Source organism: Ictidomys tridecemlineatus, chromosome 13 (genome assembly GCF_052094955.1).
Source record: "Ictidomys tridecemlineatus isolate mIctTri1 chromosome 13, mIctTri1.hap1, whole genome shotgun sequence".
NCBI classification, from domain to species: Eukaryota; Metazoa; Chordata; class Mammalia; order Rodentia; family Sciuridae; genus Ictidomys; species Ictidomys tridecemlineatus.
Genome location: NC_135489.1, coordinates 16,486,161 through 16,507,153, shown reverse-complemented (window position 1 = coordinate 16,507,153; position 20,993 = coordinate 16,486,161). Strand labels below are relative to the sequence as shown.

Below are 20,993 nucleotides of genomic sequence, written 5' to 3'. Positions count from 1 at the left end.
AAACTGTGAGACAATGTCCTGTCCAAGGATGTCTGCTGTAGCCGTGCCTGAAATGTCCCTGTTCCTGAGGGCGTCACCTCAGAGCTCAGACCTCTTCTGCGGCAGGAGATGGCAGGAAGCATGCCTTATTTAGACCAGTTTCTTCTCTGGGAAGGGTGACTCAGATAACAGGAACACAGAGCACCTGAGGGGGTCTCAGAAAAGACCAGAGTGTGGCAGTTCATGTCTCAGGCTAGACAGAGCCCTCCACTGCCCTGCTCACCTGCCCATACAGCTGCCTCCGGCGCCTGCGGGAGCAGTCCCTGAGAGAACCAGGAAAGGCTGGAAGGTGCCTGTGAGTGTCAGGAGACCCAGACAACTCCCCGAGGTTCTCCGCTACACCCATAAGTTGCAAAATCCAAATTCTAAACACACAGAGAAACCATGTGGCTACCTGCAGCCCCTGTGGCAAAGACTGCTAAGAGGGAGGGAAGAGCAAATCAGGGATATATTAATAAAAAGTAATGACATCATTAAGTTGGGTTCTTGTGTTTAATTTGGTCCATCATTCATTTCCGGCTTTCCCATGAGTTTAGCTTTATTAGTTTTTTAATTAGAGACTGACTTACAAAATGTTATGTTATTTGTTTCTCCCAGAGAGAATTCAATGAATATTTAGTGAAAGATTTCTCTAAATAATAATTTTTAAAAAGGTGATTAAAAGCAAATTTCAGCTGATCCAAATAAAGGTACAGTATCAAGTGAGGCCAGGTATGGCCTCCCCAGTCTGGTGAGTCACTGAAAATGGACACCCTGTCACAGAGGGGCAGAAGCTGGGAGCAGGGGATGTCTTCAAGGACTCTGGCTGGAGTCAACAGGCCCTACCAGTGGCACCACTTCCATCTGGTGGTCTGTGACATGTCCCCATTAGGGTCTCATTCTTGACTGGTAAAAGCCTTGTGACATGAGTTTATGCAAACCAAAATCAAGGATGTCCTAGCAAGTGTCAGATTCGAATGCCAATCAGTGCTAAGAAGCTGACTGCAACAGCAAAGCCCTCATCAAAGTCGGTTTGTTTTCTAGAGCAGAAGGAGGAAGGGAATGGATTCTTTTGCATATTTTGACTTTTGGGGATGTGAAGCAGAAATGAGGGAAGGATTTTAAATTAAAACACAAGTACACTACACACTGAAGACAGGGATTTAGCATGGGGGGGCGTTATGAAGAGCTTGCATTTAAATATATTGTTTTGGATAAATATCACAATATTTGCTAGACCATTCCCAGCCTTGATCCAGTTTCTTGCTTTGGGCATCCTGATCCTGGATCTTAGTGCACCTGGATCACTTCAATTGTCCTATTTTTACAGAGATCTCAGGTGTTTTGGTTGCTTTAAAACTCAGCACTAACAATACAACTTTAAGACGCTAACCCAATTTAATCATCCAAGTTTTACCCATATCCTCCCTAAAGCCGATCAAGGGTCCTATGCTGTGCTAAGAGTTATTAACACGGTGGTGGGGCGGGGCACTGAGGGGTATTCGGAGCCACCTTGCTCTGGCTCCCAAGAGCTGATTGTGGGCATCTCCACCAGCTTCACAATTTGTGACCACATGGATAGAGTAAAATCAGCCATGCAGAGGGCGCCTGCACCATGGAAACTGGTAGAGGTGGGAATGGGTCGACCTAGGCAGATGGGTGATTTCCCCTAAGAGGGAATACACGACAAATGTGGATTCCACCAAACTGTGGGAGACTCAATGAATGGCCCTCTGGTGGCAGAAGTGTCCAGGAGCAGCAGCTGTAAGGCTGTGGCGATGCCAGATAGGAGGCACAAAAACCCATCTTTCATTTTCATTAAGATACTCCAGCCCTCGGCTCTCTCTGCTCAGCTAGTTAGTCTAAAAAGGAAATCGAAGAAACAAAACATGCTGTGTAAGTGTCATAGGCTGGAGAACCCCACCCAGCAGGGCTGAGCACCAGCCAGTGTGGACGCTGACAGAGAAAGGTCCGATGCAAACTCCCCCAACAGGTGTTCCCAGCCTCCGCATCACTACCGGTCACCCTCTTTCATCAACGATGCGCCTGAGGGTGTTTGCAGCCCAGCAGCAGGACACAGGAGGACAGCCCTTACAATCTCATGGAAATGGCTCCTGGATCGCCCCTTGTTTCTCTGGCCATTCCTGAGCCCCCCACTGGGTTGGAAGGGTCTGTGGGGACACGCTCGCTGGGAGCTGTCATGGGGAGCTCACGTCGGCTTACCTTTGATATCCCCGTGACTGGAGAGCTGTTTGAGAACTAGAAGAAGACAAAGAAGAGACTGGCTTCAGTCCAGGTGTCCATTTGGGAGCAGGCGGGGCCAGGGCTTGCACCTGAGACTGAGGAGCCGGGTTACCTTGGGCGGTGAGGTGGAACTCGGAAGCCACTTTCCCATAGCTGTTCTGGATGCAGCAGCAGTAGAGACCCTGGTCCTTCTGACTGGCTTGAACGATGGTCAAGGAAACAGCGGAGTTGTCCCCTGCGCTGTAAAGGGGGACATGAACATTCACAGACCTAGTCATTCCCAAGTCACCTTCTCCTAGTGCCCTAAAGGAGAGACAAGGTAATGATCCCCCCTTGTGTTCCCCCCCTCCCCGCCGCGGTCCAGCGAAAGGACTAGACTAGACCCCGACGACGGGCTATCTGAGCATCCATTTATCGGTGGAGGACCGTGACCCTTAGGTTTAACCCCTCACGCTAACTGGCAGGAGGAGTCCACAGAAACCAGCCTGAGGCTCAACTTCCAGGCTCAGCTGCAGAGCCCAGAGTCACAATTGTCAACTGGGAGTTGTCAACAACATATCTGCTCAGAATTCACCTCAATTATGCACTTGAGGAAAATCTGGTGACTCCATACCCTAACCGAAACCCAGACAACAGGGGTCCTTTGTTTTACATAAAACATCACCACTGAGGCCCGCCTCCCTTTGGTGATGTCTTAAAAGACAGAGTCTTGCTGTGTGGCCCAGGCTGGTCTTGAACTCCTTCAGTGATCGTCCTGCCAAATCCTCCCTTGCAGCAGGGACTACAGCTGTGTGCCACCATGCCTGGATTTGGGGGAGTCCTTATAAATAGTGTCTTCTCCTAGCGAATACCACCCACCTACCCAATATCATTAAGTTCCAGGCATCGTGCTCTGAATACAAAACAGAGTGGTGGCAGGTGGTGGCAGCGAGTGCACACTGAGTGCTCGGTAAGTATCGGGCATTGTGCTAAAGCACTTAGAGGTCCATGCTCAGAACGACCCCGTAGGGAAGATGGTTACTCTTCTCATTTCACAGATGAGGACCTGAGACATTGAGAAATTCAAGCCAAGGGCCTCCACACAGCCAAAACATCTCGCTGTTACATGCACAGGCAGAGCATGCTACCATTTTCTTCTTGGTTTCCTCCACGTCTACTTTGCTTTTGCTTCCTAGACATGAGGTGAGCAGTTTACTCCACCAAATGCTCTCTGACATTGCCACCCAGCATCCCCACCAGAAGCCAAAAGCAACAAGGTCTGCCAAATATTGGACTGAAACCTCAAAAACTGTGCACTAACATGAACCTTTTTTCTTCATAAGTTAATTATCTCAGGTGCTCTGTCATAGTGATGGAAAGCTGAATAACACAAAAAGGCAGTGAGATATTTCACGGAGGGACTTTTAAAAGAAAACGCTCAACTAAAAGTAGGGGTGAGAGAGATTACCTAATATTTGAAAACCCACCTGCGATAATGTAAATGATCTCTCAATATACAAAGGAATTATGATTTCCGAACATTCTCAAGTGTTAGTGTAGAGCAGATGGGTTCAACTAAGCTATTGCAAACATGAAATGAAGCAAATACTACTAAGAATTTAAAAGACTTCAGTCCTTACTATTGACATATGCTCCCTAGAGGGAGGTGAGGTTTTTGTAAATATGCCTCAAATGGAAAAGGAATCTGGAAAATTCAAGCACCAAGCAAGCCTGTTTAATTGAAAAACACTGAAAGTGTTAGTTAATTGTTCTTGGCTGACAGCTTCAGGAAAAAAAAGATTAAAATGAATGCTTAGTACTTTTTAAATAAAGTTCTAGGGGACCTCCTTGACTTAAAAGTCAGTCTACTTCTTCTCCATTATAATAATCTTTTAAAGCCATACATAGGACAGACAGGGTCATGGTGACCTTTTAGGCCAAGTGATTACTGGATCAATCACAGTCTAATTAGGTTTTCTGAGGTGATGTTGATAGAAAGGAAACCATAGCTCTCGTCTTCCGTAGCTGCATTTGGGAAAGAATTTCCAGACGTATGTTCCCAAGAAGACAAATCTGATTTAACTGCACAGAAACCGTCCGATTTTCTTCCATTTTCAATCTATACACAACCAGCTGAAGGGCCTGTGAACACCTCTGGTGGCCCAAGGGCTGACCTGGGGCCCCCTGGAGCAGCAGTGGGTGCCTGCAGGCTGTTTGAGTTATGCTGGTTTCATGGAGGCAGGTGATTTGTGTCTAGAATGCACCAGAGGAAGGCTGCGTGCATTTCATCAGTTCAGCTGAACAAGCATTAATTGCCAAGAGTCAAGTTCAGCTCACACCAGTGTCCACGGCAAGAATCCTCACTCATCTCTTCCTCGGGCTTCCCTCCTGCGCTGTCCTAGGGACCCAGAAACTAACTGGTCTCCCCACCTCAGAGACGGCTGCCTGTCATCCTGAGTAGCTATTACTTTTTGGTAAACTCATGGAACTTTTCTTCTTTTTATTCACCTTTGTCAGATTAACAAGAGTTTATGAAGCAGAAAACACCCATTAATGAAATTCACAGACACACAGAAGAGAGTTCTTTAGCCTCAAGACCACAGATCCTCGGTCAAGAATACTAACATGTTTCCTGAGTTTAAACTGTAAGGCAAGGTCCTGTGACTTCCTAAGAACACAGAGCTCTCGGGCGGCAGAGCCCAGGTGAGAGCCCAGGTGAGAATCGTCCACCACGTCCCCTGTTCAGCATCTGTATGCCATTCCCACTCTTCTTGGAGCTGTGGGCAGGGCATCTTCCGTTTGCCTTTTCACTTCCTATGATTTATGATTTTCTTTTACAACTACACTAGGAAATAAGTGTGCATCAACTGTGGAAAGCAACCAGGATCAAATATCCCACCTTCTCTGGACTTGAGCTATCGACTCTGAGTCTTTTGTCCACCAGATGGTAGAATCTTCGTGAACTTCTGCAAACTGGCAGCTTAAGTTCACATTTTCAGGGTGGTCAGGGAACATCTCGGCTTGGATCTTTTTCAACACTACTGGAGCTAGAAACAAGAGAGACGTGTAGGTCAGTGCAGGCAGAAGACTTTCCCATGGCGTCTTGTTTAATTCTCACAATTCCAAGAGACAGGAATAACACTCCCAACCTATGAATGAGGAAAATGAGTGAGAGGTGATGTGCTTGTTTGGCCAGTTGGAAAGTGAGCAAACCACTCTGATGGAAAACTCCTGTTTTTCATTACTTAAAACTCCTTGGGTGAGGTCTATAGTGCCCTCTGTGAGACAGAACTTGAAAGACTTTTTTAAAAAATTTTTTTACTTTTATTTTTTTTTTAGGGTGGAGCAACCTAGTCTATAGGACCTGGGCTAAATAAAGATGCTTTTAAATAATTACCAGGTGATCCAGGCCAAAATTAGATCCAGAGATTAGGAAGTAGAATAAAATACGGACTACTCAAGTAACTGCAGTTAAGTCTCCAAATGTAAAAGACAATTCAAGAATAAATTATTTGTTGAAAAATGCTCGTTCCTCAAAGCTGTCTTTGCTAAAGATGGCCTGTGGACTGGAGTGATGTGGACATTTCTCTCACTCTCAAAAGAGGTGTCTACTTGAATGAAACAGGAACCAAAAGGAAATGATTTCAGGGGCTGGAATGAGACCTTTAAATATCACCTTTTGTTTTTATTGGTGAGGAGCGCAGAGCCTGACCTGCAAATGTGTAGTTAGTCAGGGAAGCCACTGGGTGGCAGCATAGACGGCAGAACACCCTGAGGACAGAGTCAGATGTGCGAGATGATTGGAAACGTGCTCTGCAGCTTCAGGAACAAATGTTACAAACATTATATGGATCCACAGGCAAGCCAAAAGTATCCCTCGGGAGGCTTTGTTTACTCCTGTTCCACTCCAGTGAATCAGTGTTGTGTTAAACGAGCTTCCCATTTTTCCTAGGCCCCCCGCAGACACTTGGCTATAAGAACACATATTTTAAAGCTAACTATGTGCCCAGGAAGCGGCAACGGGCTGGTTGGTAACAAATCCCTCAACCAGAGAGTAGCTGAGACTACTGACAACATTGCTGGAGCCAAGTGCGTCATCATCCAGAGAGAAAACACACCATGTCCTTACTGATGGCAAGTCTCATTTGGTTCTTTGGGCTCTGCAGCTCCTGCCCAAGCGGAGGCTGTTCCAGGGCACAGCCTCAGATGCTAGACCCAGGTCTTGACCAACTCACCTCCTCCTGTGCTATTTCCTGAAGTCCCTTCCACGTGGTGGCAATCTTCCTGGCCATCTGGGGACACCTACATGTTCTGAAGGCTGTTATAAGTGTTGAAGACGAAAAAAGTGGGAGGGTGGAGAGAAGGGCCTTAAGTGGGTAGAGAACTGAAGGGTGGGCTCTGGGAGACAGGAAACTGGCTCTGCAAGGAGCCTGGGGTCCTCAGGAAGGATCATCTGTGTGTGAGAGAAGAGCACTGCAGCCAAACGAGTGCCGAGGAGGCCCAGGAGCGGGGCTGTTTATCAAGTGTTGAGCAAACACCACATACAAGTCCTCTGGTGGACCCGAGGCTTCCGCTGTCCTGAGGATGCTTGGAAAAGGTCACTCAGACTTTGTTTTCTTTCAGAATCATCCAAGTCCCTCCCCACCCCCTGCCACATGCACACTTCCAACTCCTAGCCCACCAGGTCACTGATGGGGGGCACTGAATCTGGGTTGCTCCAGGGGAGGGCAGGATGAGCTTCAGACTGTGGGTACACGGGCAAAGTGTCACCACAGGTCTGAAGGGCAAGACTGAGCAGAGATGAAGACTCTGCACCAGGCAGAGTGGGAACTTCTTAGCCTGGTGTCTTCCTAGTGGTGACATTAAAAAAAGAAAAAAAAAAAAAAAACAGGAAATTGCTGTGTCTTACCCTGGAAAGACAAAACTAAAAATCTTTTGAGCATGTGTTGGTGGAGTAGATTCTTAAAGAAGCTGGGCATATACAGAATCCGTGATGGACAGACAACTCGAAGGTAATAAGTTACAAGGAAGAGGCGGACCGTTGTCGAAGGGGAGCCTATACAATCTGCCATGCCAAGTGGTAAGTGCCAGAAGAGAATCATCTCTCCTGTCGTCACTTGTCCTTGGCTTTCTTGCTTCGTATGGCTCAGGGCACACGGAAGATTCTTATTGAATAAGTACTCGCCGCACGCACTAACCATCACAAGTAATTGGGGGTCACTGTATAAAACAGTATGTCCTTAATAAATGAATGGTCAGGCAGTTGTCGACCAAGCCAGGTCGGGGCTCTTTCAGAGAAATGGCCTCATGCTTGTTTGTAGTTAGGGCCAGAAGCTGGAAGGACGGGGGCACTGTCCTACCTTTCCCTGAGAAGGAGAGACCCACCCAACGGGCATCTCCCCCACCGCTGGGGAGGGACATAGGATCAGGGCCTGGTGTGAGCAAAGCCCTGGGAGTGAGCAAAGCCCTCCTGGGACTCAAGAAGAATTCAGGGGAGGGTGCCCTGAATGCTCCCTCACCCAATGGCTCCCCTTTCCGTGAGGCCTGGTGTTCCTCAGAGAAGACAGGCTGTGCCTTAGGAAGCGCTCTTTCTTCTGATACTCAGTTGGTATCAACTCAGACACAATGACCCTGTGTCTGAACCAAGTTCTGGATTTATTTCTTGGGCATTTCCTTCATGTTCTTTTGCACTTTTATGTGGGGATGAGTCCTATTATCAGCACCCCCATTTGATAGGTGAGGAAGGCGAGGTTTCCAGAGGCTGAGGCATTTGTCCCAGGCTGCCCAGTTCCTGGGAAAAGCCAGACTTGAACCCAAGCAACCCAGCTCCTAATCTGGCCCTCCACCACTGCGTCACAGCTCCCTCCCTCATCCCTTGCCTCTTCATGGTCCTCATCACCCCCGGGGGCATTGGTAATGGCCCTTCACTGCCACATTGGGTTGGTCTGGCCTGGAAAAGCGTTGGTGTCTATCCCAAGGTCTCTTCAGGCCCCTGAGCCTGTGGCCCACTGCCCTTAGTCCCAGCTTGGCTAGCACTGTGCCTTTGAGAATGTGGCCTGCCCTGTCAGCAGCCCTCGGTGCTTGGGGTGGCGGTGCTGGGATCAAACTCTCCCACAGCACGGCTCTCGGCATCACCCTCCCTTCCACAGGCAACTTGAGTCATTGTGGACAAGAATCCCAAATAAATTTTTTTCCTCTGGGCTGAAACCACTTCTGAGATTTTTTTTTTAAAGCATTGCTTCTTTCCCTTTCATATGTTTCAAACTGTGCACTAAGAACCTGTTGGAGACCCCCTCTCTTCAGAAGGCAGTTTCTTCTGCCATCTTTTCAGAACCATGTCTGATGAGATCTGAGAAAAGAAAAGCTCGGGCCTCGGGGTCAGAGGACCCAGGTGTAGTGAGGACCAAATTTCTCCTCCAGGTCACCCGGGCCAGAGCTCTGCTCCCGGGCACTTGTGCTCCAGCTCTCCGCACTGTTTTCCCCCCAGACTTCTGCACTGTTGTGTGGAAGGGAAGAAATGAAATAAAAGAGGCCTGCTTCAGGCTCTGGAATGGAATTGGGGGCTAAAGTGATTCTATAACTGCAATTACAAGGGCTTTTGAGGTTCAAGTGGCTTGGAATCTGGAACTCAGCCACCAGAGGTTAGAGGAGGTTAAGTTCAGAGAGCGGGAGGGTGAGTTGGAAAGAAATTTTATACTCATATTTGGAAGAAAACCAAGGTTAAGTTAAGCCATTTTGAATGAACCTCAGTGATTAAAGAGGAGAGTCCCCAAGATGCTACGGGAATACTTCTTTCTATATATCCTGCTGTGTTCTTTTTAATTATACTAATTATCCACATTGTTTATCTTTTTAGATAATTTTTAAAGGATAACTAAATAGAAAGGGATTGTAATCATGCTCCCTCAATCAAACACACCTAGAGCAGCCTTTCTCAGCCCTTCTCAGGTGTGCCGCCCCGTCCCCCATCACCTGGGAACTTGGTAGGAGTACAGATTCTTGAACCCACCTCCCCATGAACACTGCATCAGAACTCTGGTGTGGAACCAGGAAATCTGGGTTGTAACAAGCCCTCCAGGGATCCTGATGCCTTTTCGAGTTTGAGATCCACAGGCCTGCATCCCAAGCCACTTGTCCACACCATGGCATCAATGGCCACCTGCCGGATGCTTACCTGAATTGCTAAGGGCTCAAGAGGACACAGGAACTTCACACCTCATCTTACAAACCCAAACTTCAACAATGAAAAAAAAAAAAAAAGCTCCAGAGCCTCACCTTTTCCTTCTCTTTTGCAAGCTACCTTTTTGGGGTCTTTTTTCTCGTCTGTGCATGATAAGGATTTTTCGAGCTTGGGGATCTTTTTAAGAAGACTCAAGTTCTTTCTTTCCTTCTCTTCCAATCTCAGTCTCAGGGCTGCCACCCTGGACAGAATTTTCTTCTTTACTCCCTCAGCTAAATGTCCACTGCTCGAGGTCTCCTGCTGCTTCCTGACCTCCTCCGACGTGACCACTGCTGGATGGGTCCCTGGTAATTTGCCAGCCTGGGCAGCCACGCGGCTGGGCTTCTTCACCCCCGCCTTGTCCTCCCTGCCCAAGTGGAAGCCCTTCTGCCACAGGTCCTGCAGGAACCCAGAGGAGTTCTCTGACTCACATTCTCCAGAAATGAAAGCCAAAGTCATCTGGGGGGAGCCAGATGAGCCTGAGGGTTTGGTTTCCCCAATTTGAGGCTCTTCTGTTTTCAGTTCCTCAATCCGAGAGCTGAGTGAAGAGTGAGAGATGGTTCCTTTGGGAGACGAAGCGCAAGGTGACAGCGTAAGATCACTGGAGAAGGGCACACATTTCCCACACTCGTTCTCCATAGTTCCCCTTTCCTTTGAGTCAGAAAATACGTATTGATGGTTTCTGGGTTCAAAAACATCATTTTCAGGTCCGTCATAAACTGTGGAGTTGTGAGCATCAACCCCAACAGGTGCATGTGTTATTGAAAGACAACCAGAAAGAGGTGAAGTGGGGGAAATAAATTTGGCTGTGTCCTTTTGACCTTGTTCTGTCTCCCCTGAAGTTCTGCCCCTGCCCTCTTGCACTTGGCTTATCCTGCATGCACTTGGAATTCTTTGCCCACCTTCTTCCGCTGGCCACCTGGCAGGTTGGTCTTGCACCTCTGCCTGGTTATACTGACTTCGTTCAGCCTCTTCTCTCTCTCTGTCTACTTGGTCTTGGTTGATTCTGGTTTTGCTTGGAATGGTTTCCCCACTGTCCTGGGGACATGGAACTTGCAGAATGGCAGGACAGATGTCCACTCCCTGGCCCAAGTTTCCATCAGCGGATGCATTCCCCTCTCTGATGGCCCCTAGTGTGGATTCAGAAGGTTCCGGTTGCTCAGCCCTGGGGCGCTCCACCACGCCTGCCTCATCCTCAAGAGGATCTACAGAGGACTCTAGGATGTTAAGGGAGGTCAGAAACTGTTTGAAGAAGACAGGAGGGTCCACCTGGAGCTGGGTTTCCTCCTGGTTAACGTCTTCCTTCCGGCCAGACTCTGAGGCCTCTGATAGTGCATCTGCGAGATGTAATTCCTTTTCATCAACAGGGTCCACAGACGACTCCAGGAGTCTAGATTGGCTCAAACCCTGGGAAGGAGGAGTGCTCCCATGTGTCCTGCTAACTGGTGCTTTACCTTCACAGGTTTCCTTGTTGCTGACCAGAGCTGGACCTGCCTCAGCCTGAGGACCATGAGCCCAGGCTGTTTCCAGCAGATCTGCCTCAGACACAGCAGCATCAGGTAGAGCCCAGGCCTTGTCGGGGGCTATGGAACCAGCTTCTGCCTCCCTGTATTCAGGTGGCCAAATTTCAGAAACAGAAGCCTCTAGGGTTATAATCTTCAGCTTGGCTCCTGCTTCCCAACTCCCTAGTCCAGAGTGCTCCTGGGGTGTTTCAGAGACAGGTGGAACACCACTCGGAGCCTGACTATCTTCTTCCGCAGCCGCTTCTGCCATCATGAAGACACTGGTCTCTGGGCCTGAGCTGTACCTTCTTTCTGCCCTGGTCTTTGCTGGACAGGCCTCCAAGAGCACCTTGCTGGCTTCCTCTTGAGCAGCCGAAGCCGGGGGCAAACTTTCTTGGAAATCGTCTACAGCAAGAGAACCCTGGCAGAATGAGCTGTCCAGTTGGATTCTCTGCTTTGTTTCACTTCCTCTTTCTTGGAAATCCTGTTCAAGGCTCCTCATGTCGGCTCTGTCTGTGGATCGACTCACATCTCTAGACTGATTATCGATCTGAAGAGGGGAAATGTCACAGAAATCCTCTCCCTCAAGAGGCGGGGGAACATGACCAGGAACTTCCAGAACACTGAGGGCCAGGCAAGGGGAATCTTTTGTAGATTCGGTTGTGGAACCACCAAAAATATGACCCAACTGTACGTTGGAAGGTAATAGAACCACATTTTTGTCCGCTGCCTCAGGTGAGCTGTCCTCGGCACCATCTGCAAGGCTGGTATCAGAAACTGAAGCAACTCGGCACTTGGCTGGGAGGATTTTGGTGGCAACCGCACTCATTGATGTGTCCTCGGTCTCCCTGGCCACCTGAAGACCCTCGACTTGAGCAGTCAGTGCTGCTGGCTTCTCCTGCCAAAGCTTCAAGATTGAGCCATGATTGGCTGGTGAGCCGGCGGTGACTTGGACACTGGGACTCTGGTCACCTCCTTCCTTAAAGTTCAGGAAAGGGTTATCCTCCGAGGAAGGAAGATGTGTCTCCCCACGCCCTCCCAAGCTGAGGGGGGTTGGGCTCTCCTGGCCATCCTGTGCTGCGGAGGGCAAGATGCAGGAGGAATTCTCTACCTCAGTCTGATGTCCCCCTGCACTGGCCTCCTGTGACGTGTTCCAGGTGAGAGGACTAATGAAAAGAGAGGACACAGCTGTGTTTCTGTCCTTGCTGTTTGCACACGTAGACTGTGAAGGCTCAGAACCTCGTGTTTGTAGAAGAACTGCCAGTGTCTTGTCATCAGAAGGACATAAATCACATCCTTTGCTTTGACCTTCTGGGAGCTCATAGTCCATGCAGCAGATTTCTTGAGGCAAATATTTATCAGCTGGTGCCCCAACAGGAGAATCCATGGTATCACAACACATTCCTTGGTCACTGACTCCAAAACACTCTGTCACCCATGCTGCTTCTCTGCTCCTTGAGCCCTTGCACACCTTCTCCAAGGGGAGGCTGGTGTCTGCAGAGCCCGGGGAGGCAGCAGACAGAGGCTCCGGCCCCTCGGGCTCCTTGCAGTCAGCACCAGCATCCCAGGGGAGATGTGTTGAGGGCCCAGCCAGGGACATCTTTCCAGCCTTGGCTTCTTGGGTGTTCTGTTCATGTTCTCCATCTGCCCCAGAACCTCCAGGTGGGTGGCCTTCTCTGCCTGGTTCTTCCTCCTGCTGTGGGCCTTCAGCATGACCCCCTTCCTCTAGGTATTGGGTCCAAGATGCATTTTTCTTGTGGATCCCCCATAAGTTGGAGAAGGAATCCGTTGTGGTCCCGGTGAATGGAGACTCCTTCCCAGCAAACTCTGGGAAAGCTGGCTTCTGGCGGAGAGAACTTCTCTCCCTGGCTGTTTCCTGAATTTGCCCCTGGGAAGATGAAAAGTGGTATTAATAGAATTGTTCCTGGGAGAGGCCTCAGCAGGACACAACAGCGGTCCTGAGTGTTAATCCTCAATGATGGTCATAATGGACAAGAAGAGCTGGAGTGACTGAAATCTGAACAGTAATCCCTCAAATCGCCCTAGCTGTTAGAGACTTCCTGGCAAAATACAAATCTAAGCAATTCTGTGTTCCACAGGACCCTTTCCCAAATTGACCATCAGAGGCAAAAAGCTACCTGACAGTCGTCATTTACTGAATAATTTTTCTTTCTCTCTCTGAGAAAAAGAGATGGGAATAAATTGAATGTTAATGATTTTGCTCTAATAAGTCACAACATGATCTGTGTGTGTGCTGCTTTCAAGAAAGCTGAATTTCACTTGACCATTACAAAGGAAATACACAGTACTTGTAAAATAGCAATGACCAATCTTTGTCCCCCAAATATGACAGTTTTCTAGTTAATAATGTTACTAAGGAACAGAGAGAGGCCTGTCCTTTGAGCCCACCTCTAATGAAGTAATGGAGTTATAATAGGCTATCAGCCCTGCCAATCAGCTTTTGCCCCTGAAAAGGTTATAAAAATCCTGACGTGCCTCCCAGACTTAAAACAGAGGCCCTGTGGCCTTTGGTAAACCAGGGGATTCAGGACTGCCTAGTTTGTTGAGAAAAGGGAAGGGTTGAAAGGAGGGAATGGAGGAAAAGAGGAAGTGGGCAGGAGACAGAACTCTCCCAGTCTGAGGACTGAACTCATCTTGGTACCATCTGAATGTTGTAGATTTTGGATACTGTTCAAGGAAGCTGCAAACTCTGACTACATTCTTGTCTCTTGAAACATTCAGCCCATTGACTAATTCAAAACAAAACAAAATTACGTCCAGTCATGGAGAAGGGAATTAATGCTAATTCTTGGCATTAAAGTGACTCCATCTTTGCACCACCCCCAGATCTCCTGCTTTGAAGAGCCCCATGCAAATGTGCAGAGGGCAAGAATGGAGATGCCCTCCCAGCCTCTGATAAGACAGAACTGAGAGGCTATGTGTGCAGGGAGTCCCAGAGTGGAGGCTTATTTCCATAACTCCCACACCAGGGGTCTTCCTGCCTGGCCAGCAATCCCTGCACCTACCACCAACAGGAAGCACTCTCTCCCCACGCTGCTTGCCACCTGCCAGTAGGTCATCCTTCCTCTTCTCTTCTTAAGCTACACTGAGATTCACTTAACTCCAGATTTTGTTGGCATAAAATTGCTAATGGAACAAGAAGAAGTTCATTATGAACTCCACAAGGATCCCGTTTTATGTAGCATCGAAGGCCCGTTTCACGGACTAGCACACAGTAGGTGCTTAATAAGTATTTGCTGAAAGAATCAATAAATGAACAAAGCATGTACCAGGTCACCCATTAAACCTCTATGTTGGAAAAGGTTTTAACTTTCATTTGCTCCTAACTTTGTGACAGCCCTATTTTAAAGAGACTTCTAACCAGAAGCACCACTGGTTCAAATTATGGTGTTTCTAAAAAGAAAAAAATTGCATGTATTTTATTTCTAAATCCTTTTTTCTTCCTCACAACATTAACATGAAAAAGGAAAAACAAGAAAGATAATTTGGGGGATATAAGAAACAAGGCCTTTCTAAAGTATCAAAGAGCTTAATGACAAATGACATACATATAGTACTTGCAAAGTAGCAATGAACAACCTTTGTCCTCAAAACGGTCCTCTCCATACCTGATCACCTATAACACATGGAGAGAGTGCTCTTTCCCTTTGCTATTTTGGTGTAGATTTTTATTTTAAGCAGTGAAGTGTGGGAAGCTTCCTAGGATTGAAATGAGTACAGAGACCACCCAGTCAAAAACCCTGCTGCTCCTCTCAGGCCTTTTTACTCTGCCTGAATCTGCCCCACCTATATCAGTCCTTTATTTTAGGGTCTTGCTATCGTCACAGTATCATCAGTGCCAATAGACATTCATAGAGTCACTGCCAGGTAGAGAATTCTCTGCCAGGCACCAGGCAATTGTTTTTTCAAAGGGCTCTGTTTAAAAAACTACTTTCTGGGATTATACCTTTATTCTTACCTACTCATTATCAATGATTAGTATATTAACAGAGAAATAGGCTGATTCATAAAAGAGGCTAACATCCAGAGAGAAACACAGGGTGAGTAAGTTCTGATTAGGATAAATTTGGTGACGGCACTACAGTATCATAATATCAAACCTTGATTGAGAAAAGTCATATTCCTCTTGTGGTATATTCACTCTTTCCTACTCTTGCTTTTAAAGTAAAATCCTACCTGAAAATACCCTAGTGAAGCCCCACAGGTCCAGACACAGGATGAGCCCTTGACAGTCTAAATTCAGACATTCGACAAACATTGAGTGTCTACAACACACCGGGCACTGTTTTAAGCCCTTGGGAGCATTGGTGAACTTGACAAAGATGGCTGGCCTTTGGGAGGTAGGTTCAACCAACAAACCATGGGACGAGTCCACAGTTGATGTGAAATCCTATAAATCTGACTTCAACCAATGAGATTTTTTCCAAAGTGGAGCCTTTAGCAGCCCAGTTCCTACTCCCTGAGACTTACGGCAGCAGTTCCGAGAGCAGGCGCCTCACCTTATTCAGAAGCCAGCTCATAGAGAGAAACCTCAGGCTCACACCTTTCCAGTGAGTCAGACCTTTCTTACAGGAGTAGGCCTCTTAGTCAAATCATGACGGATAGACGTGCTCCAGCAAATGGCACTCCTGCTCAGCTACTCTCACCACAAAGTGAGCAGAGACCCAGTGAGACTCAGGAAGGCTTGTTATATAGGAAAATTGTTCTCACTTAGGTAGAAAGGAGAGTTGGGGGCTCTAGGGAAGGTGTACTGTCACATGTGGTGTATAGGACTGGCAACCTGGGTTTATAGCCCAGGTTAATCCACTATGGCATGGAGGACCCCAGGTAATCTCATTAACCTCCCTGACCCATTGTCTCCTCCTGTAAGGCTAACCACATGCACGTCAGCATCATCCTGTCAAGTGCCTGGTATATTGCCTGGTGCCCGGAAGGTACGCACTGACATTGGTTTCCTTGTTCTCTGTGAAAAGGAAGTAGCAGCTAAGGCAAAGAGGAAATTGAGCAGCCCCGATGAGTACAACCCTGAGCTGTGGGCTTTAGGAGGATTTTCTCATTGGTTCTGAAAAATAAATTTAAATAAAGATGCTGAATGCCTCTTTACTGAGAAGGTGAAGAGCCTGGTTCCAGTCAGGATGGAGGAATACAGGAGGTATGACAAGGGAAATAAAATCTAAAGAAGTGGTAACCGTGATGGAAGAGCACTATAAAATATAAGGATACTCTCTGGTACCCTTCCATGAGGGAGAGTCATAGAGGACAGACTCGAATGGGTTGGAGAAAATATGGTTAGGTCCCAGTTGGAGAAGGTATGGTTAGGTCCTAGTTGGAGAAGGTATGGTTAGGTCACCAGATAGCAGAGAAGTTCACTGGTTTATCCAGACAGAGTTTGTCTGGAGTTGCTGGGCCATCAACAGAGGATCCTTCCAAATGCAGGCAGGGACCGAGTGGTTCCATCCAGTGGCATGGCATTCAGTGAAATCTGAGCACCGAGGAGGAAGAGGCTGAGTCCTCAGACCATGTGTGATGGGGGTGGAATTTGTGGAGGGCACAAGAGTTCCATGTGGGCCAGCGCCTCTGGTGGCCGCATGTGGTCCACATGAGGGCCTGTGGAGGGAGTCCAGGTGCTGGTACAGGAAGGAGGCTGTCAGGGTGGGAGGGTCATGCCAGGCACTAACCTCCAAATAAAGAGGGTTGCAGAAAGGTTGTCACTAAGCTAAGGCTACAAGGTTATGCATGGAGCACATTCTGGGCTTGGAGGATGGAGCAGACTCTAGGGATGACCCCACATCCCTCTCATCAACATCCGTAACGCTGAAATGACAGGAATCCTCTTTCTCCTGCAATGTCCTTTCAGCACTTTAAAAGAGAAAAGGGGAGTTCTTTTACCATGAAACCCATATTAAAGGATGGATATAGAGTTGAGAAGTGTTACTGGAAGTCACCAATGATCAGGGATTCGAAATCTCCCTGGAGTCCCACAGGCAACAGCAGAGCCACATCTACATCTGGCTGGCTACAAAGACATTTCCAACCCCGCCTCCCCTCTCCTTTCCTTTACTCTTTTGTAATTTTGGGGATCAAACTCAAAGCCTTACACAAGCTAAGCAAGTGCTCTAACAATGAACTAAACCCCTAACCCCAAACCCAGCTTTTCTAATCAGAGAAGTTAGAACAATCCCCAACCCACCAAAGGCTGGGAATCCCCTGAACGTATGTCCAGAATTTATGAGCTCCAAGGTACTTTGGGTATAAGATTCCAATGCTCCTCCTTGCATATAACATCGTCATCAGTTGATTTGTCTGCGGCCTCAAATTTCTAAGGCCAGGGACACTTGTTATTCATTTCAAAGTGTCCAAACTTAGTTCATAGAAGGGAATCAAATCACTTAGTGAATAAACTGAGGAATTAATACAAGGGGAGGAAATGGTAAACTGTTTTCTGTTGCTATAATGAAATATCTGAGACCAGATAATTTATAAAGATAGAAGTTTATTTGGTGCACGGTTCTGGAGTCTAGGGAGTCCAAGAACATGATTCCACCATCCAAAGGGATGCCTGAGTTTTTAGTTTCATCTCCTCCATGGTTGTCTCTATATCTCATCCTTCGTCTTGAAAGAATTAAAGGTGTCTTAAACTGAACCCTTCAGGTGCACATTGTAGTTTTACAACTCTGTGTCCAGATAAATAGGACACTGCCACATCATGACATAGCAGAGCGCATCACACGGCAAGATGTGATGGCACAGGTCTGTCTCCCTCCTTTATAAAGACATCGATGCCATCAGGGGTCCCCACCCTCATGATCTCACATTAGCCTAATTACCTCCCAATGGGTCACCCCCACCACCAGATGTCACTAACAAATAAATCTGGGGATTATGTTTGCAACACATGAAATTTGGGAAGAAACATTCAAAACCGTAACCGATGCAGATATTATAGGTGCCTTGTCTAACACCTCCTTTTTCCTTTATTTAAAGTGCAATCAATGCCTGATACTTCAACTGGCTTATTCCAGCCCTGGGGAACAAGCACAAGAAAGGAAAAGCTGACATACTTCCTGGCAGGGCAGAGAGAAGGAAGTTGGGGTTTCGTGGGCAGCATCAGGTGCCGGACTAACACAAGCTCTCCTAGCCCAAACTCCTTGTGAGCAGCGAAGGCTCCGTGTTTTAGTCCACTGTGATTTAGTCATTTTGTTAAGCACAGCTAATATCCTCCCAATGGAGAAAACAAACTACATCGCTGAGGGTTGAAGAAGGTGGCATGCGAGATCCATCCTGGAGCCTCCCGAGGGACTGGGCAGCCCTTGATAGGAATTAGATGGAAGGACAGTGTCATAACGGGCAAGGGGTGTGGCTCCTGGGAAGGGAGCTCTGGGGCCTGGTGAAGGTGCCAAGGGATCAAAAGGGCCTGAGGCAAGGTGAACTTGAAGTAGAGTCAGGGCAGGGGAACCAGGAAATATGAGAAGATGGATCACCAAAGGACAGGGCCTTGGTCCTAAAGGCCAAATACAACCACCCAGGGCCAGGGCTGTGGAGCCACTCGGAGCTTAGCTTCCGCTGGGCAGTGCCTCCTATGTCAACCTGCCCTTCTATGGGATATGTTTTTCCTCCAGCTCCCTTTTCTTAGTGGTCTTTTCCTGGACAAGGTCCAAAAAGCAGTATTTTTCACCTCTGTCTACACATCACGAATTTCCTCCTGTGGTTCCAGGAGTCCTTAAATGAGCACCTCCCCTGTCCCCCCCGTCATCCTGGGCGGCTGTGGCCTCGCCCACAGATAACCTTTCCTAAGTATCTGCTGAGCCCTCATGGCTGAGCGTCACTTGGTCATCCGTCATTCGATAGATCAAATCCATACCACCTGGGGCTGCGAAACCAAAAATAGACAGCCAGGTCCCCCGCCAAAGAGAGCTTAAAGGCAAACGAGAATATTTCAAGAACTTGAGTTTATTTTTAGAAGTTGCCTGATTGCCCAGAAAGAAACTTCACTTAAAGACTTTGTTAAAATAACACATCATGAAGTGGAGCGCTGCGTCTGGTTTGATAGTCATCTCAAGTCCCCAGTGGTCACACTGGCTCCCAGCACTCCTGCCATTTGAACAGCACGTCTTCATTCCATTCTGTTCAGGGAGATAAGAAATCTCCCATCAACTGGTTGTTACAATCCTGTCTTGAATTCCAGGGAAAGCCTTAGGGTTTGGGAAATACCATTAGATGTGTTGGGCCAGGACACGTTTCCGGAATTCCAACCTCCCGAGGGCTAAGGGGCTCCGCGTGTGCAGTGGGTCACCTGTAATGTGGTTCTAGTGGAAGGGCCCCAGCATTCTTCTTGGCCAGGAGCTTCCTGTGTTCACTGTGCATCTCACATGAGCAGGAGCTAACGTTTTGACTGCTCAGCCATATGAAGCCCTCAACACCTGGTGGGCCCTGTGAATCGTTGGAGAGTCATACACCACCGATTCCAACAGAGGAGATGCTCAGTTAGTGGCAAACTCTCAAGCAAAATGGATCAGAAAAGTCGTTCCCTCCCTTTCCTGCATGCATCTGGGTTTTCGTGAATTGGGAGATGAAAGAGAGAGTTCTTATTTCCATCAAGTACAATTGGGAGACTTGCAAACAGAGGAAAACCTTGGCCTTTCTGTAGAGTCTGAGGTGGTTTGGGTTGTTGTTGTGGCTTTGTTTTATTTGGTGTTACTCCATCTTGAGTCCAGGACTTGTATGCCAAGGTGAAAGTGGACCAAGGTGATGGAAAAAGGATTGAGACTCGGAAAACCTGGGTTTGGTCTTGAATCTGCTGCTATGCGGAAAGTGGCTTTGGAGAAGTCATGAGATCTCTGAGTATATTTCCTCCACAGTAAATTAAGAGGGTTGGAGGGGACCTCTTGGCCTTCCACAGCTTTGGTGTTCCATGACCTGCTGTCATGTAAACCATACAAACATTGAAATGGGGTTTAAGCCTCGCCCTTCATTTGGAACCAGATTTTCCTTTGACTGCAAAGGTTTCTAGATCTAATCTCGTCTAGTAACTGTGAGAGTCGTTCAGGGAAAGGATATATAGCAAGCTGTGTCTGATCCAAGATAGGGCCACTGAGGGCCCCAGGGAGAAACCCTGGGCTGGAGAAGGGAGTTGCCACGTGGGTGGGGGAAGGGCCTTCCTCTGGATTCGTGGTCCTTCACCTGCCTGGTCTCTTTGCTTCTCCCTGCCATACACATTAGGAGCCTCATGGCTGGTAGTAAGTGCTGTGGGCATGTGGATCCTGAAAGAGATCCTGCCGCACTCCAGGGGTTCACAGACCTGGTCTGGATCAATGGAAACCATCATAGCCACAGAATGGAAGACCAGTAGCCATGGCACCCCAACTTTGCTAATCCTTTGTGAGGTGCAGATCACTTTGAAGAGCTGAGGAAAAGTATGGTTTCTTCTCAGAAGTTCTCCTTTTACACACAGTATGTTGCATAGAGTTTCAGGGGACTTCAGACCCCCGTAGGCCCATAGATTCTCTCCTTGGGGCCCATTGAGCCTCAGAATGAACCCTGCTGTCAACTGCAGACATGGAGGGAGCATGAGAGAGATTGTTTACTTCCCACAGACTGAAACCTCACTGCAGATTTCAGTCTGGATAATAAGGGGAAAAAATTAAATCTTACTCAGGTTCTAGGAGAATGTTACCAAATCAATATCTCTCTTTACAGTTTCTAGATTTGTGAGCAAAATCAAAACCAAAGTAGTAGCAATTACTGTACCACACTGACAATAATATCTTGTACAAAGCAAGTTCTTGTAAACTTTAGAAACAGGAAATATTTGTCACGGTTACTACACGAGTGCTTTGCCTATTCAGCGTGGGCTTCAAAGCATACAGTAATGGTGGCTTTCGGTACTTGGAAAATCTGAATTGTAAACATAAATACCAGGGAGATTGCCAGCCACAGATGTTTGTTACCAAGGGATAAGGAGAGCACACAGTTTGGGGGGCCTGATATATCCTACAGATCTCCTACAGAAG

The 20,993-nt window shown here is 47.6% G+C and overlaps 1 protein-coding gene across 1 annotated transcript in view; it reads right to left on the bottom strand.

The window, feature by feature from the left end:
* The window catches only part of Alpk2 (alpha kinase 2), a 76,285-nt gene that overhangs the window by 29,055 nt on the left and 26,237 nt on the right, over positions 1 to 20,993 (bottom strand). Inside the window, exons 2-5 of the mRNA XM_005323027.5 lie at positions 9,517 to 12,850; positions 5,141 to 5,288; positions 2,375 to 2,502; positions 2,242 to 2,277 (exon numbers count right to left, since the gene is read on the bottom strand). Coding sequence (XP_005323084.2) covers positions 2,242 to 2,277; positions 2,375 to 2,502; positions 5,141 to 5,288; positions 9,517 to 12,850 — 3,646 coding nt within the window. The remainder of the gene's footprint in view (positions 1 to 2,241; positions 2,278 to 2,374; positions 2,503 to 5,140; positions 5,289 to 9,516; positions 12,851 to 20,993) is intronic.